The 19,420-nt window shown below is 42.3% G+C and overlaps 2 protein-coding genes across 2 annotated transcripts in view; one reads left to right on the top strand and one right to left on the bottom strand.

The window, feature by feature from the left end:
• MCF2L2 (MCF.2 cell line derived transforming sequence-like 2) overlaps window positions 1-19,420 on the top strand; it is a gene marked incomplete at both ends in the record, with an annotated part of 183,947 nt that overhangs the window by 128,352 nt on the left and 36,175 nt on the right.
• On the bottom strand, window positions 3,069-4,223 carry B3GNT5 (UDP-GlcNAc:betaGal beta-1,3-N-acetylglucosaminyltransferase 5; the record flags this gene model as incomplete). The annotated part of the gene is made up of 1 exon (XM_082840161.1): window positions 3,069-4,223. The coding sequence occupies exon 1, from the start codon at window positions 4,212-4,214 to the stop codon at window positions 3,069-3,071; it is 1,146 nt and encodes a 381-aa protein (XP_082696287.1). The 5' UTR covers window positions 4,215-4,223.

Genomic DNA, 19,420 nt, shown 5'->3' on the forward strand with positions numbered 1-19,420 from the left:
TCATCATTTTAGTCCCAACTACAAACACCCCAGCCATGCCGTGCAAGTAAAAGTTCTACTACAACCAAATAATTCAGATGCTCCCAAGTTTTAAAAAATATATAGATTGAATCACACCATGTACTATGCTAAGAATCAAGCCAGAATCAGGTGAAAAGCAGATGAGCACATACTATGTACAGATATACTGAAACACCAAACACTGCAGAGCAGGCCTAAGAATATTCATAACGTTAAGAGACTAGGGCTAAATTTGAATCAACTGTTGAATAGCTAATGATATCAAATAAAAGGAAAATATGACCTTTCAAATGATGTCTTAAGGCACTATGGCTATAGATAGGTTCTTATTTCATCTTTTCCTGAACAATCTATTAGGAAAGAAGAATTCCCTCACCTAGACATTCCAGCATAAATCTTTCAACAAACAAAAGAAGCATTTTAGATGGCTCCACAATGCAGAGGACACAATAATCCTCCATCATGGGCACAGCAGCAAGTCTGAATAGGAAATAGGATTACGATCATGTACTACAGACCTCTCTGACATTAAACAGAACTAGTTGATTATATAAACAAATGGTGTTCACACACGAGTTTAAAAACCTTTGCGAAAATACACATCTGTTGACAATTTTCAAGTTGTTTATTGGAAATCATAGATTTATTTTTAAAAACCCTCTATTTTGCCATATAAGCAAAATTCAAATAATATAAATATTTAACATTTTGGTATAAAATTAATAATATGGAAAAAAGACGCAAACCAACCAAGAGGTAAAAAGTTTTTAGCAATAACACTGTGTATAACTGTCAATTGACCATCCAGGCTAAGAGTTTATTTTCCCTTTACTGATGATTTTTAAAAGACAGCCTTGCACTGGAGCACCAAAAAGTTTTTTCCTTCCTTTTTAAAAGGTTGGAATCCTTTATTTACAATTAATCTTCTCAGTACTTTAAATCTGATGAAGGAAGTGTCTAGCAATTTCCTTCTTATTAAAAAAAGGAAGTACCTTCATATTTCCTTCATATTTAACTGTTTCATTCTATTTTAAGCAAAAATAAAAAGATGAACACAATTGAGGGGAGCTCTTTCACAAATAAATAACTGTTTCACAAAAGTATTGCTGTAAACAAGATCATTTTGATGGCCAGAGAGACACTGATGTTTTCAACCAATGGCAAATTTGAACAGTTACAAGTATAGATACACAGGGCATATATATGGCCAAAAGGCAAATGGTTATTAAAGAATCAACGAATAAAAATTAATTATAAACCTGGTTTGTCAAAATACGCTTTTGTTCTCTACAGTTTTTTAAATTGGTCAGAAAATTAAAACTGTAATGATCTAAAAACCCTGAACCTATTCTGAAAGTAACTAAAAACTAGAATGTTTGATACCAGTTTTGACATGAGTTAAAAATTTTAAATTATCTGAGCAATCAATGTAAACAAGCTTCAATTTTCAAAATAGAAAAAAATTAACAAAAAATTTCTGTAAACATTGAGAAGCTACCTGCAACAAATTATACATATCATCATCCAGTTGTGTATACTGAGAATTCTTTTTTAGTTTTTTTGCATGTTTCAGACATCTTACTAAGTGATACATCTTAGTTTTCCCTAACAGGAGCCTCTGCAGACAAAGGGTTTATAATCAGTTCGACTGCTTTTGCTGAAGTCACTATTTTGGCTTTCATATAATCCCCCTAACAACAGACATCACCTAGTTCTTTCTGTAGTGAGGGGAGGTTGTTTGCATCATAGCCACGTTTTTATCCTGCTCTGTAAAATAAATGTAATGCGCTATTGGATCTCAGCCACATTTCTTTGATTACAAGAAACCTACAGCTTTACAAATGCTTTAAATCTCATTCTGGTGACTTTTCTATCACTTTCATTCTACTTTGAAGTTGGAAATATTTATAAGTTGAAGATAACCTCTGACAGTTCTTGTGTTGAAAGAGTAGATTTTTTTTAAATACTACAGCTTCGATTTGATGTTTAATACTCTCAATTTTAAAAGCTGAACTCAGAACAAAGTCTGTGGTTTATGAGACCCTGTTGGAGAGGGGTAGGCTAATTTTAGTAATCAATACAATTTAGACACTAAAACTTTTATTTTATAAATTATGGAGAAAAGAGGCTTTTAATGTTCTATCTTTCCTTTTGAATTCTTCATTATTATATTCCTCTATGTAAACTTACATTCAAATAGCTGCCTTAAAAACAGACCCATATTGAATATTTAAAAACCAGTTGAAAAATTCATTAAATTAAAATCAGCTTATTTGAATTAACAATGATTTCTCTCTAGAGAAGGACCCCATGAGTAAGACACTGTCCATGTTTTGTGTCATTTTCTAATAATCAAAAAGAACCATAATAAAGTACTAGTTAGGGCAGAACTCATGACTTCTCAAATTTCACATTAAACTTTGAAAAAAAGATATGAATATATTTTAAATGACTCCAACAGTATCCAGGTAAAATAGCTACATGGATGTGACAGTAAGTGATTTGACAGTTTATAAAGAAATTGTGTACATTTTCCTAAATCTCCTCTGAAGAAGAGGAAACTTTCTTTTACCAGATTCATGTACTTTCTTCTAGGCCAATCCTCTCCTGCCTCCACCAACTCCATCAAGTGCTCTTTAGTCAAAATAAACTTGTATACCTGGTCTAACAATATATCCATTTCTTTGAAATGTTGTACTATACACTTACTTGGTATTTTCCAAAAGCAGTTATTCTAACACCTAGGCACCTTAATAACTTCTCTACACCTCTAATATACACGTGGTACTGTGCACTTGAAATTCCCTTTAGTTTTGTTTTCATAAACCTTGTCTAAATGTAAATTCCTTGATATGAATTTAGGCAATGAAGTAGATAAGTTATATTGAAGGGCTTCTAGAATCAAAGAAACATTCTGATAGACAGGGCTTTCAGAATATTTCTTTGTTCTTCATATTCATTTCACTTATGGTATAGACAAACATATAAAGGTTTTTTCATCCACGTCTGGCTCAGTGACAGTGAAAACATACAACATTCAAGTACTATTAGGCAAAGGCAGCCCTACACGGATACGTATCCTCACAGGTCAGTTTGCAAAGGAGGACTATCTTAATTATTCTGCAGTATAATTGACCAAAGAAACCTTTTGAAATCATTTTTACTCTTGGGTCTGTGGCATCCTTCCAAAGGTCCTGAAGGTCTTCTACATGCCCATGAGATGTCATCATTTTTTCATAGATGCAGGGATGATAAGGAGTTTTACCTTCCCCGGAGAAAAACACATGGTATTGTGGTACTATCCCTATTTTATTGGCACAGAGGCCCATGAACACATCGTCTATGTAAAGACTAGAGTTAAGTGTCTGTGATGCCTCATAGACTTTGGCGGCTACATCACCAGAGATCACGTAGGCGGCTCCTGCAGTATAGTCAGGGTAAGCCGGCCACTGGTACATTTCATAGGAGACATAGTATTTGCTGCTTTTGTCTCTGACGGGAGGGGCACCACGATGAACACGACCAATCCAAAAGTCTTGAACACCAATTCGTTCTAAACTCTGAAGGTATTCAATAAGATTTGGCATGTGAATAAATATGTCATCATCAGCAGTCATAAGGAATTTGGCATGTGGACAAAAGCTATTTGCCCAACTGAACTGCAGAAGAAATTTAAGAGTAAGATTATAGAAAGAATCAGCAAAGCCTTGCTGAATTATATCATTGTACATCTGATCTTCCCAAACCAGTCTTCTCTGAAGTCTTTCTCTTGTCAGTGGGTCAGAAGGTGTTCCTAAGACAAACAGAGTTTTAATGTTGGCGTTAAGTTCAGAGCGAACATACTTCTCATTGCCCCATGTTTTCCTAATGGCAGAACGGCGATTGTAGTTTTCAGGAGCAGTCTTTACAAACAGTAAGAGCAGGACGTCTTGTGTTTGACACTTCTCCTCATGGTTTATCAAGTACTGGTAGCGAGGAGCCCCATCCTTGCTGCGCTTAAGAGACAGGCTATCATTCACAAAGTCGTAGCTATTTATGAGGTATCTGTAAGAGTAGGACTTCATGTGGCTCACGATGTGGTTATCGATCGGTATCCAGAAGAACATGAGGCTTAGTACAAAACAAGTGGCAAATAACTGAATAAATTGCCATTTTTTTACTCTCCTGCCACTAACAAACATTCTGACGTCCATTCAGGTCTGTTTTTATTCAGGGTCAGTTTTAAATGGGTGCTTCCTTCTTCAAGACCATAGGACTTTGTATTCTTTAGAACAGATGTGCATGTTGGTCATTAAAAATGTAAAAGGAGCTTCTTATTTCACAAAATATTTTAATACCATTTTTTTCGGAAAGGGGAGAAAACGGAACACACTGCAGGATGAGGACACTGGCACATCAGAATGCTCCCACTCTGACATCCTTCATTAAGTTCGGGATTGGCCTTACGCAGCTATTCTGTGTACTCCTTTTTGTGAAAGTTAAGTGCAACCTATTAGATTTAGAAAGAGAAAAAATGAGAAGTGAATAGGTTACTGAGTTACCAAAAAGAAACAGACTACTCTTAATTCCTTTAAAACGATATGTAACCTGACTGATCTGGACAAAAGGTGATGGGGCAGCTGGTGTTGTGGGGAGGCATACAGCTGTTTATTTTTTCAGGGGAATCCAGGGAGAGGGAAAGAACCACATTCTACCATCTTCTCATTCAGAATACAGAGACTCTTTTCTCTTTTCAACCTTAAAAAAAAAAAAAGCATCCAGTATGTCTATCATCTTATATACTTAAAGTTAAAATTTCTCAAATGGGTGTATCGATGAATCTATTGACTTGGAATATAGTCAGGATGACAGCAGCTATATAGTTCAGGGAACAATACTGAATGAAAAGGAAGTTCCTAATAGTAAAAATCCATTAAAGCTTGCCCCAGACAAGGCAGGAATAGGAGTAAGATTTTTTTTTTTTTCAAATCAAGGTTCATAATCAAGGAGTTGAGATATGCTTCTCAAAAGCATAGTCCAAACTCCCTCTAACCAAAGTGACCTTTGTACAGTCATCTTCTTTCTGTACTTTTCCATTTGGAAACTCCACAGGCACCTCAAATTTAACATGTTCAAAACTGGGAAGCCACAGGATTATAACCAACAAGCACTGTCTTTGTAGTCAGGCAATTTGAACACCAGTGCTGGCTCAGCCACTTACTGTATGTTGTACTTTATCATGCATCTAACCCAGAAATGTAAAAAATTCTAATAACACTGCTTAATTTGAAGTCTTAAATGGGAAGATTAAATGGGAACATACATAGAGGTATAGATAGAGGAAGGTAGATAGATAATAATTACCTGCACATGGGGGTACTCAAATGCCATTTCTACTGTCTTCTCCCCTACAATCTGTTTCCATTTTTTCTTTGTGTCTGACTACACTTCATGTGTCTGTGCCAGAAATCTGAAAGTCCTCCTTTCCTTCCTCTTCTGTATCTAATTATTTAATCTTGTGAATTGCTTCTTCTAAACCTCTCTTCACCCTTTCATGTCATCTTCACTTCTCAGCCAGACCAGTACAGCTGACTGAAAGATCTCTGGCCAACCCATCCTCCCCACAGAGTGACCTTTCTAAAACTCAGATCTAACCATGAGACTACCTGAGCTCTTGAAACCCCTTCAGATGCTCCCCACTAGTTGACAATACCAAATTATTGGCTGAAAGCTCAGACACCCTTGCTATTTCACACACACCAGCCTTTGCACCAGCAGTCCTGTGGCCTGTTAGCCCCACTCCCCTTGCTGAAGGAAGTCTACTAGTCCTAACTAAATTCTACAGGCATCTGCCTCTGGGAAGTCTGAATTGGGCCCCCTGCTTTTACCTGTACTGCCATAACACCTTCTTTTTTTCTCTTTTTTTTTCAAAAAATTTTATTGGAGTATAGTTGATTTACAATGTTATGTTAGTTTCTGCTGTACAGCAATGAGTCAGTTATACATACACATATATCCACTCTTTTAGATTCTTTTCCCATATAGGCCATTACAGAGTATTGAGTAAGAGTTCCCTGTGCTATACAGAGGGTTCTTATTAGTTATGTATTTTATATATAGTAGTGTGCATATGTCAATCCCAATCTCCCAATTTATCCCTCCCCCCCTTTCCCCCCTGCTAACCATAAGTTTGTTTTCTGCATCTGTGACTCCATTTCTGTTTTGTAAGTAAGTTCATTTGTACCATTTTTTTAGATTCCACATGTAAGTGATATTATATGATATTTGTCTTCCTCTGTCTGACTTACTTCACTCAGGATGACAATCTCTAGGTCCGTCCATGTTGCTGCAAACGGCATTATTTCATTCTTTTTTATGGCTGAGTAATATTCCATTGTATATATGTACAACATCTCCTTTATCCACTCATCTATTGATGGACAGTTAGGTTGCTTCCATGTCCTTCCTGGCTATTGTAGCCACAACACCTTCTTACATCCATCTCCTTGTACTGAGATTTTTTACTTAACTGCCTCCGCCCAATTACACTGTGAACTCTGACCCAAGGCACGAGATAGATGCCTTGTTGTAGATAACCTACCTCAGCATCCATGTCAGTGCCTGATACCTAGTAGGCGTTCTCTGAACGCTGGTGCAAAGAACCATGCTGGGGGTGGAGCCACCTGTCACTCAAGCAGCTGGTCACTTGGGAAGAACTGGGGTCAGGATGCCCAGCCAGGTACCACCTCAGATGAGGCCCCTGCCACCACTGCCTGCCACGTGTCCTCCCTTTCCTCCTACCACTAGAGACAGCACCACCCTTCCTCGAGGGTTCTGTCCCCAGTGCTTACCACAGTTAAGATGCAACCTTTTGCCTGGAGAAGCAGGCTCTCCCCTCGGGCTTGACACATCAGTCTCCTGGGCTTTCAACAGACTGACAGGGAAAGGACAACGCAGATTCCAGGATGTCCAGGCTGGCGGAGTAGCTGAGCCCACATCACAAGCCCCGGGGCAAGGGCTTTGCTTTTGTGCCCAAAGGCCTCATCCTCAAGTCCCCTACCCTTTGCCCCTGATAAAAAACCAGTTGCACACACTGAGAGCACCAGGCAGTACCGGCCTAACCTGGGCTGTGGGAATTCCTTCTTGACTTCAGGCCTTTCACATCCCCCCAGGATTACTCCACATGAGGGTGATAACTGCAAAAGCCAAGCATGCGAAAAGTCCAAGGAGGACAGGAGATTAGAACCAAGCCTCAGTGAGACTCTGTCTAGAGATAATCAGCACAGGCATCTTATCCCCAAGGGTAGAGATTTTTAAACTGCTAGCACCACTTAGGAAGCCACAAACAGCTTTAAAAAAAAGAAAAAAAGAAAGAGAGAAAAGAAAAAGGAAGAACAGAATAGAGAATGGCAGAGTGCATTGAAAGTAGTAAGTGTAAGTATTGTTTTGTGAAACTTTAAGTGTTGTGTGTATATACCTTTAGGGTTGTAAAGTAACATGCATTTTTATTGTGCTTTACTGTCAAAAAAAGGTGAGGAATACTATTCTAAGGGCTAGATCGACGTTGGTAATTTCCCCCTTAGTTTGGCTGGTCATGGCGGACCGAATGCTCTAGGGTAGGTGAAGGACAGCAGGGAGCATCCATTTCTGATGATGGCATCTGCCTACACTTTGCACAATCACTTTCACTGGCTTGGGGGGAATGGGGCACTTCCTCTCCATCTTAACAGTGCTCACTTAGATAAGGTCCATCTCTGAAGGCCAAAACCCCCTTCTACTTCTTCCACGACACATACTGAAGGAACTGGAGGCTTAATGCGAAGTAACAGGGAATCCCTAACAGCAGATTTTAAGACAGCATAAGTGTTTAAGAATTCTAAGAAAATTCTCAATTGAAACTAATCTGCTGTTTCTATTCCAAGAGATCCTGGGAAGGAAACAAAGAGGAGAGTAACCCTTGGAACCACAGGCAAAACTAGCTTCCCATTTCTGAGCAGCTGCACTCAGTAGTATGTTCCAAGGGCAGCTTGCTTTGCACCTATTCACAGTTGTTTACAACCCAGAGCTTCTTGCTAGACCATCAGCCCACCAGCCCAACTCCGCCAGCACCCACTCGCACACTGCGCTCACAGAGGCCCTAGTCTCTCTCCCATGAATGGGGTCTATTACTCACCCGGGTGGAATGTTGCTGCTAACATTGCTACTACAGCCAAGAAACCAGCCCATAACATTGGTTTTGTCCCCTCCCTACCCCGCCATGTATGTATTTACCTCATTTTCCTACATTTCTTCAATTGTTCCCAGTTGGCCTCTAAGAGTCACAACTGTTTTCTTAAAAATGAAAAAGAACTTGTCACAAAGCCAACAACCCATGCTACTTCTTCAGGCTCAGCACAGTGTGTGAGGTTCTAAGACACGGTTTCTCCACCTGCAGCTGCTTGAATTGTTGGAGCCACTGTTTACGTCCGTCATAACCAAGTCTCCCTGCTAGTGTTGATGTGATGAGGGGAAGACCTAGGAATGGTAAACGGCTCTTTTAGAGGACCCAGCTTCTCTTATAGCAAAAGAACACCCCAACTCCTCCAAAGTGAACTTAGTCACTAGCCCGGACTTTTCCAACCAAAAGCAAAAACACCTCCATGGTCTAAATTCATTTGTTACAACTAAATAACATTGCCCCAGCCCTGGCTTTGCTGATGGAGACCACACACAGGCAATCAAGGCCCACCCTCTGGTTCACACAGCCATAAAGCTTCTCTAAAGCACATCCTCTAGCTTCTGTATTCAAAGTGCTGGGTTGGGGGCTATAGAGAAGCCCACAGGCCTCCCTGACCTGGAGAAAGAAAATGCTAGTCCTAACAGAAAACAAAGCGATCCCAATAATGATTGTGAACTCAGCAACCATCCACAACAGAATGCTGTGGGTGCAGCTTCCTTTGTGCCTGCAGTGCGGCTGGGTGACCAATCAACAGGTTGGAACCAAGGCTACCCGGTTTGGGGCCAGATTTATTGTATAACCTCGGGCACCCCTCACTGCACTCTGCTGTGGTGACTTAATCTGCAAGCTGGGGGCAAGGATCAAAGTATTGTTACGGAGGGGATATAAAAATTACAGATGACTTCAGAGCCTGCTGAGAGAACAGGACAAAGAGCTGGTTAGAGGAAAATATGCCAGTATTTGGAATATAACTTGGGTTTGCTTCTATCTGGATTGAGAAGGAACAGATATTCTTAGTATTCTCTTTCCTGATAGAAGTAGTCAGAAGAATAAGAATAAGAAGTTGAGTAGGAACATCAGAAAAGAAGGTAGCAGACCCCACCCCAAATACTTTTCAGTCTAGGAGCTGTGCCCCTCAGCCACTCAAGAATATTTCTTCACGAGAGAGCTCTTTAAACTTTTCTGATTAAAAAGAACAAAAACAGGGCTTCCCTGGTGGCGCGGTGGTTGGGAGTCCGTCTGCCGATGCAGGGGACGCGGGTTCGTGCCGTGGAGCGGCTGGGCCCGTGAGCCATGGACGCTGAGCCTGCGCGTCCGGAGCCTGTGCTCCGCGGCGGAGAGGCCACAGCTGTGAGAGGCCCGCGTACCGCAAAAAAAAAAAAGAACAAAAACAAAAATAATTAGTGCATCTAGAGGCACTAATGAACCCTGATTTTTTTCTACTTCACTCCTGCTGTCAACCCATTTCTTTGTTGAGTCTACTTTTGTGATCCTAAAATATTACGCAAAATCTGCTGTAAATTTTGACATTTTAATCAAGATGATGAGGTCGGCATTTTAAGTTCAAGTTAAACAACCTCAGTGTCCAGTGTTTCAATTAATCCTATAAGTGTGTGAGTATTTGCTATGGAAATATCCCAGGCACAGTGGGAGTCATGAAGTCGTATTTTCTGGTCTCTGCTCTGAAAGCACCTACAATCTAGTTGAGACAAGACTCATGGTGCCCATGTGAAAACACAGTTCTCCCAGACAGCAACGGGGATGTCACAGTAAGGTACAGACAGTGTGTTGGCACAAATCTGGGTCATACCAACTCCAGGCACAATAGGAGTGTCCCCAGGAGTAGAGATCAGTGACAGTTGGATCAGAAGGGCCTGAGGATGAACAGGATTTAGGTGGCTGCAGAAGGACAAGCAGTCTGTTTCAGGCAAGAAAGGAAAGAAACAAAATATGGCAAATCCTTGAGAAACAGGCATGTGTTTGAAAGCAGGAGGTTGGGGTGTACTTATGGAGAACCTTGAAAATAAGGCAGAGAAGCCAGTGAGTGCCCAGGGCAGCAAGTCCCAGAAGTTTCCCTTTTTGTTTTTAGTGATAACTCCCTTGTCAATATTTATTAAACTTTATGCAAAAATCTGGCAGTGGTATGCAGGATGGATGCAGGATGCCTGGAGATCGGACACTGGTTATATCAGGGCCTCGTACTGAAGCAGAATGAGGAAAGGAGGGTCTAGTCTAGGATGGTAGAAGTGGGGAGGGAAGGAAGGAATAAAGAAGACCCTCTCAAGAAAAACAAAACCCCAGTGGTATGTGATGAGTGACAAGGAAAGGAGTAAAGGAGAGGAGAGAAACCTAGTTTCAAGCATTCCTGACAAAAGAGGGAACACGGGTCTCCTGAGTTAGGAGTGAGGAGGGGACATGTTTGGCTTTAGGCTGCATTGACTGAGATGTTGGAGAGACAGCAGGTAGAGAAGTCCAGTAGGTAATCTGAGCCTGGAGGCAGACAGGACTGAAGGTCCGGTGGGCACCCTGCGTGTAAAGACGATGGAGGCTATGAACATGGGTGAGCTCTCCAGTGGGGGAGCTGAGCAGAGGCCTGGAAAAGTAAACTCTGGGGAAGGAGAAGGGGGAGGAGTAAGAAAAAACAGGAACTAGCTTAAAGGGCTGGTCCGTCAGAAAATTAAGATGGGGTAACAAAGAAAATTAAGATGGAGACAGTCGGAAGGCAGGACGTAAAGGCTAGTCCTGGCGCTCGAGTGGGAAGACAGACGTGGAGCAGTGAGAGCTGTGCTGGGAGCGCAGGGGGCTCTCAAGGTGGGGTTGGGTGGAGTTAGGGAAGGCATCTTCCAGGAGGACAAGCGGCACTGAATCTAGACCTGAAGGCTGAGTAATGTTAACTAGAGAAACCAGTGGGTTTGAATTCAAAAATGCATATATTTTTGTGTCCACTCCTTTGTTTCTTGACCACCGTTTCTGGCCATCATTGTGATATATGAACAACATCCAATCTTGGGGAAACTACATTTCTACGTCTTACCCAGTAGACATACAACACTCAGAAGCCTAAGGAGCCCAAGTCATTTATGTGGCTTCACTTAGAACTGCATTTCTTCTGAAATTTCAAATTCCAGTCCACTCTCTCTTCAGCCACAACCTCTAAATATTCATCTGGAAACCTCTGCACCCCCCACCTGCCCCCTAAAACCCCGGGTCCAGCCAGCCATCTCCTGACCTTTCTTCTACCTGCCTCCCTGTCTCAGATGCAGGATCACCTGGCACCTTTGCCCTCCTCTCCCTGGTTCCTGGCCTTCCACCCCAGCAACCCCAGACCTTGGGTCATTCCTGTCTTCTCTACAACACCTGCGGGCTGCTGGAGAAACATAAGGCACCAGGCAGACAGCATCACCACAAGTGGCGATATCCAGCTGTGGGCAGAGCTCTCAAGGCTGTGTGGCCGTCCTCCACTTGTCCTGGACCTTCTCCCTCTCCCAGGCTCTTCACCAGCCATGCTACATCATTCGCCCTCTCCCAAGGCCTGTCCTCCTCCTCTTAGCTGATGACTTCCCCTCCTGCCTCACAGAGAAAGGAAAAGACATCACACACATTCTCACCATCTCATCCCACATGTGCTTCCTCTTCGGGAATTCCCCAGGCTGGCCAGCCCTCTCCATTCCCTCTATAAAGCACACTGACCACTGTCAGGGGAGGGCAAGGGAGAGGCAAGTGAGGCAGTCGTTTGGGGCACAAAATATTAAAGTGATAAAAGTATGACTATAGACTAATGATGCTCCTCCAGTAAGTCACAGATTTTTTTTTAAAAGCCTCAATACTTGATACTTTTATGCTTAAGCTTTCATGACTTAAAGTCCCATGTGAGACACAATTTTTGGTTCCTTTCCAGGCATAACTCAAAGGAAAGAAAGGTAACATTTTCTCTCCCATCTTTATGTTGCATTTTGTTCTACATTCCAAGTATTTTTTTCCTGGCTTGTTCGGATCATCTATTCCCTATTAAATATAGCTAGAATCAATCCTCAGGAGCCAAACTGCCATGTTAAAGAAATCAGGAATAAAAAGCCCTGAATTTACTGGAAAGGCTATAATTTGATCTTCAAAGATTTTTTTCTTAGTAAATTAGTTGTAGTAATTGGTGCTGAGAAACACAACTGGTTACTGTTTAGCACTATTTCCCCTTGGTTTGCTCAAGAAGGAAGGAAGCAACCTGAAATGTGAATTTACAACTCACATTTTAAGTGGGAAAAATTAGATAGTCTCTCAATTATATTTTATTCTTTAATCAAATTTCCAATATAAGGCTGTAAAAAAGGACAAATTCCACTCAACAGCTGTCTTTAGGTGTTTTGTGGCTGTGACTAGCTATGAAACTTTAGCTCAAGCCATGGGCAAAGATTACAAGCCATTTGGAATTGTTATCCCTCCACAAAGAATACATTTTTAGAGTTAGTTCTTGATCCAGTGTTAGTCCAAAGACTTTAAATTTCAACTCCGCAAGCATGGATATGGGACAGTGGGAAAAGCTGGTTATAAAATGTATTGCTCCCCACTTATGTAAACTAAGTTATATGTTTCTTTATAAGTTAAACATGGGTGTCGATTTCTGTTTGCTGGTTATAGGAAAAATAAAGACAGGGAAATACAAAATGACCAAACAAGTAAAGACAGCCTCTAAGTAAAGATAAGCACTAAGGAAACTGGTGACAGAGGGATTATAGAATATATTATATTTCAGAGGAATTATATTAAAAGTTGCTGAAATTTCCCAGTAACCAGTTTGATTATACAGAATTTGAAACAAACAAAAAAGCTGAACTATAAAGAGGGTCTCAGAAAGGTCAAGCACTTGCTTTTCTAAGCTTGGCCTTCTGTATTCATTCTTGAGGCATGTTTGTTTGGGTTGACAGGGCTGCTTGCTCTTTAAATACAATTCTTAACAGTTTTGTTCTTGCCTACTTGAGGAACAAACTTCTCCTTATGCCCAGTCTAGCAACAGTTACTAACTTGGTGTGTTTACTGTGCACCAGGCTCTGTTCAGAATGCTTTACATATATAGTAACTCTTTAAGTCTCACAACAACCTATGAGGGAGAAATTATCTCCCCATTTTGCAGAAGAAGAAACTGAGGCACTGAGACATGGGATTAACCATGTAACCTCCATAAATTCCAGACCCTGTGGCAGCTCAGAAGCACCTGATCAGTTACAGCCCTGTCCCTGAGCTCCTCACCTGCCTTTTCTGGCACTGGCACAGCTGCTCTTCCTGGAGCTCCCAGAAGGATGGGAGGACAGGGAAGCAGGTAGGGCAGAACCAAGAGAAGCAACCCAAGGCAAAAGATTGGCTTCACTGTCTAAAGTTTGGAGTCATTTATGTTTTGCTACCACCTGCACTTCACCAGAGCTTGTTCTTATTTTCTTTGTAACATACCCTTTTCCTAACCTTCCATCTCAAGTTTCCCTCCTTCCTTTTCTTGATCTCAGTAGCACTAGACAATGGGCAAAAGTGACCGTGTAAGTCTGGGTCTTTTGGGTACATAAAGTCTTTCCTGCACAAGGAAGATTGGGGAATTTAAGGGTGGAGATTCAAAGTGGTAGAAGGGGGTAAAGAAAAAAGTAAGAAGGAGGGAAGGAGAAGAGAGTAAAACGTGTAGGACTCAGAGAGGATGTTTTAAGCAAGTATTCAATGAATAAGTATTGGATGAGATAAAAGGAGAGGAGTCGTACACAGCTGAGGTCAAATTATGATATGAAAAATAGTGATTTCAAAATAGGGTGACAATATAACCTGGTATAAACCTGTTATATAAGCTATGCACATTAGCTTGTTGTCCAATGGCAGTTCATATGTCCCATTCTGGACACATTTGATTGTGGGTTCAGAGTATAAAAAATGAAGGTCTAAAACATAAGAGATATTTATAACACATTTCTGTCTCAGCTGATCAACATTTATTATAAGTTAACTACCATTTAAGCACCTGTCCTATCCCAGGCATCATGCTGCACAGCCCTGAAAGTAGGTAATACCTACATTTAATTCATTCAACAAATATTAATTTATCACATACTGTGTAGTAGGCCACAGACAGGATGCTGAGAGGGCTTCAGAGATGTTTCCAGTGTAGATCCCCTAACAGAGTAAGAAAATGTTCCGGTGCAACCTTGAATCTGGACCTGATGGGGTCAAGAGAGTAGAAAAATCAAGAGTTTTAGAATGTGAACAAAAGTAATTTATATTCTGCAGCTTCCATTTACTAATCACATGAGCTTGATTTGTCTCTAAACCTTGTACCAACAGTGTTTTCTGAGGATCATTTGAGAAGATTTATTGACAGAATGTGGTCCAGATCAGGGGTTTGATGTATGCTAATTTCCTTTCTCTAGAAATTGCTGATGCATCTTTACCATGATGGTTTAGTTAATAGATGGCCGATATTCTTTATGGGTTATTTTCCTTTCAAAGTGATGAGCTATACTCTTTATATTCTTCTCAAAAATATTTATTGAATATGAGTTTTTTGAAATACTGATCTGATTGCTAAGGGCCACTAATACATCTCAAATACTGTTGTGACTGAGAACAGAGGTATCATTCCTAATTGACTGAACATGGTCTTCCATTATGCTTTACAGGAAAGAACAATATTGTTCCCACAAGCACTTAAAAATACATTTCAAAGGACACAGCCAAAAGTAAGGCCCTGTAAATTATGGAGAGGGAAACCTGAGTGGAGTCATCTTTTTAACTTACTTTGCTTAGAGCACAACCAAAACGTTGTCAAAAGAGTTGTAGAAAAGGAATAAAAGAGACAAAATAATGAAATTTCAGGGAATCTTAAGCTGGGTAATAGTGCTCTGAACTTGGAATTTAGGGGGCTTATTGCCTGCAGACTTGGTAGAACATTCCTTTCTGTTTAAAAAAAAAAAAAACTGGCTTCTAGTGTTAACACGTTCGCTATGGAAGATAAATAAGTTACTGGTCAAAGCCAGCCTCTGAATGTCTAGCATTAAAATGCAAAAAGAAATCACTTCTGTTTATTCAACGTTTACATCTCACCTGATCAAGTTGCTTATATTTAAATATGAATTCTTATATCTCTTTTATATACGCAAACTGTAAGACAAATATTCTAGATTTACACTGTTCTGGCTAAATCTCTGCTGGCAGAGATTCTATATCTAATAGCAGGGCTCTTGTAATAATTTGCTGTTCCTCAATTTCTGGAACATAGATACAATGTATACATCTCCTCACAAGATTATTCCACAATGGAATAAAATAATGGCTATGGAAATATTCCCAAAAAGGTACAATGTGCCATAAAATGCAAAGCTAAGATTTATTCAGTTGAGTATATATAACATTCCAAAACGACAGGATACATTTTGTTACTTTGAGAAGAAATCATTTCCTTCTGAATTTTTCCCAGTTTCTTTCTACCACATCCCATGTTCTGTTATGTAGACTCTAGTGCAGTTGGTCCTCAGAAAGCACTCTACCTTGACTATTTGAAAGTCACCGAGTACAATGATTCTAGCCAAAGTGACCCATTTTAAAAGATGACCCATTTCAAAACCCATGAGTTATTATTCAAGCTGTTCTATATTTGAGAATTTGAAAGTTATTTCCTTTTCTTACAATCTCATTTGAATCAGTCTTTTATAAAAGGGAAATTTGATCTCTATTTTAATGAAATATAATGTGACATTTTTCCTTGCTAAAGCCTGCACTTTATGTTGAAAACTCTTCTCCACCTTCTGATGGTTTGTGTTTGTGCTTGGGTGTGTGTATGTGTGTGTGGTCAAAGCATTTGTGTGCAATATCATCTATGCCTCCTAAACATCCCTCATTTCTCACTTCCTCAGAAACAGCCTCTCTGAGCTTCAGCTTGAACTCTCCCTGTCACAACACTCATTCCCATCTTCAGGTGTCACGGTGAGCACCTGGAGGGCTGAGATTAGTCAGACTGAGTCACCCTCTTCCTCAGAGGGTGCTCAGTAAACACTCAAGGAGAGTGCCTGTGGGAGAGGGGATGGGAGAGAGAGAAGGAGAGGGAAAGGGGAGAATCATTTTAAGTATTTAATGGAAACATTTCAGGTATTGAATTTATCTTCTTTTAAAAAAAAAAGAGTTGACTCCAAAAAGCAGCTCCCCCCTCTCCCCCGCCCTGTCACAGGATATAAAATCTACCATAAGTTTCTTTTGAGAAAGTTAAAACCTCAGGTGCTAATCACCAATCCCCCTTTCAGAAAGTTCAGGATGGGATCCTTTCAGCGCCACCACTGAATACAACTACCTTCAATCATCCTTTTCTGGGTCAGTTTCAGCTTCTCACACCCTTCTCCCTTCCCCCATAGGGACCAGGCAAAGTTTCCCAAAATAAAGGCACAGAGGAACAAATCCAGTTCTAATGGATGTACTTGCATCAGAGAATTACCCTAAATATTAGCTCCAAGCCACCACCAGCCACGGAGCGATTACAACTTTGGTGTCCCTTTAACATGACCCATAAACTATGAAAACCAACACTGGGCAAGAAAAATATAAGGTGTGTAGTCAGAGTCGGATGAAAAGTTCCTACTCTGAACCTACGTAAGTGGTATCTGAGTAAGCAATTGACTCTGTCACTTCAGGATGCAAAATAAAATTCAGCAGAGTCAAAGGAAAGCGTGGCAAAGACCTCCCCACTTAGAAAGAGGTCTCTTTTTCCAGTTTCCCCGCCTGCCTACTTCCTTGTCTCCATTTCCCCAGCCAGTAACTCACCGAAAGCTTCCCTAGTCTGGCGGTTTCCCAACTCCCAACACGACACAGGATTTCTACCCGAATTCACCCCTGCAGCCTAGGTGTGGCTGCAAGGTTGGGGGCCACCAGCCGGAACGGAGGCCCGCAGGGCTCGGTGGTCTCCTCCCGGCTCCGGACGGTTTCGGCATCGCGGCGAAGCGGCCGCCTCGCGGAAGCTCCGAGGAAAGGGAACCCCGCCGGAGCATCGGGCCCCCCAGCCTACCTGCTGCACCTGGGCGGAGGCTCGGCCCAGGGTCACGGTCGCTAAACGCCCGCCCGCAGGCCCGAGCAAACAAAGGCGCTCCGGAGAGTGAACGCGCCTCCTTCCCCACCGCGCTCTCGGGCTGCGGGCAGCCCTGACCCGCGGCGGGTAGGGCGGCCCCAGCTTCCCGACGCCGGGCCGGGCGCGCTCCGGACCAGTGTCTGCTTCAGCCGTGCCTCCCCGGCCCCAGCGCGCATTCCAACCTGAGCCACCGTGCGAACGCGCGTGCCTTCACCTCCTCGCGACTCTCTTCTCCTCTCGGCCCTGGAAACCTCACCGAGGAGGCGGAACAGACTCCGAGTCTCCGGTCCTGCAGCCCGGGAATTGCTCCTGCGGAGAGGCGCGGCGCGGCAAGGCGGCCAGGCCGGGCAGGGGCGGGGCGGAGGCCGGGCGGTCCGGAGCCCTCCGCTGTGGACCGAGGGAGTCAGTCTCCCCTCACAAAGAACAAACCAGGCGGGGAGTTGAGATTTATCCCCGCCGAGCGGGCTAGAACTTACCACATTTAGTGATCCGGAAGAGAAGACTACATTTCCACCCACCAGGGGCCTGGGCCCCTGCTAGGATGCGGTGGGATGCAGAGCATTTTTTTAAATGGTACGATTGATCACATATATTAATTCCATATGAAACAACTGGTCTCCGTACAGTTTGCATTAGGAGGTAGAATTTGTTAGACAGGCGATCCATTCGTTCAGAACATGCAAAGGTTTACTCATCTGCGGGAGATAAGTTTTGACTGAGTTGCAGTTCTCTGAGCACCTTATTTTCCTTTTCAGAGCAAGAGGTCTAAGGGCAGGCTAGACTTTAAAAGATCTCTTGTCACACCACTTACGCCTCGAGCTTCTGGGGGCCTCAGTGACAAAAGAAGGAAACTCTAATCTGCAGCATACAGCTTCGCTACAGCGGTTCGTTTTAAGAATGCAGTGGGACGGTGGGGAGAGACTCACCCCGCCCCACCTTCAATCCCAACTTAATTTCAAAGAGAGCTTAAAGCAAAACTCACCAAGTTCAAGACCAGCTCCTCAAACTCCCAAATCGCAGGTCGGCTCTCCTCCTGGCAGCGAAGCTAAAGTCATGGGGGTCTCCGGAACAAAACTTGCCCGTTTAAAATCTTGGTCAGGGGCTGGGCAGCCGGCTCTCGGCTGGGCTCGCCTCCCCGGAGGGGAGCGGGCTGCAGAGGGCATATTGCGGGGGACCCAATCAGGGGCTCCCAGCGGAGGGCGGGGGCGCGGCCAGCGTGCCGCGTTTCCTGCCCCTCTTGGCGTCACTGACGAAGCCCAGTCTGGCCTGACCTTTGACGCCACCCCTGCGTGTTGGGGAAGGTGATGGGTCCCGCCTGAGTCTATTCTTGTTGGTGCATGGCAACTCCAGGAAGTGCTTCTCCACACCTCTTTAGTTATTTGAGATCATTTAGTCAGATCATCAACTGTGAGCTAGGATCCGCATGAATGTCCTCTTTGAGGTGTTTTCCCCATTCAAAAGACTTAATACATGTAATAGACAAAATCAGGAGAACATAAATTTCCACTGAATTGAAGAGATTATAAATAAATCCTTTATGGGTTTAGTTTTTTGTTCTCCAAATATTGTTCTAGCATCCTCCTCATAGAACAAATATCATTTAACAGAGGTGATATTTTGAACGACTTTGTAATTGTATATATTTGAGAACATGAGAGAAAACAAAAGATTAACCCATTACTTCAGTAAAATAAAAGCTTTGGATTTGTTATTGTAAAAGGAATGACAGAAAAAAAAATAAAAAAAAAAAAGGAATGACAGGTAATGACTTAAAAGTAGATTACTGAGTCAGTTTGAAACTGTAAATACAACATTGTACATGTTATTTCTAACTAGATTTTTAAGAGGTTTTGTTATTGGTGGTTTTTTTTTTTTACGGTACGCGGACCTCTCACTGTTTTGGCCTCTCCTGTTGCGGAGCACAGGCTCCGGACGCGCAGGGTCAGCGGCCATGGCTCACGGGCCCAGCCTCTCCACGGCATGTGGGATCTTCCCGGACTGGGGCACGGACCCGTGTCCCGTGCATCGGCAGGTGGACTCTCAACCACTGAGCCACCAGGGAAGCCCCTTAAGAGCTTTTGTAATTGCTTTCTTTAAGCTCCTTAGCATATTTTCAACCATGCAGT

This window comes from Leucopleurus acutus (assembly GCF_964270905.1).
Source record: "Leucopleurus acutus genome assembly, chromosome: 5".
In the NCBI taxonomy this organism is placed as follows: Eukaryota; Metazoa; Chordata; class Mammalia; order Artiodactyla; family Delphinidae; genus Leucopleurus; species Leucopleurus acutus.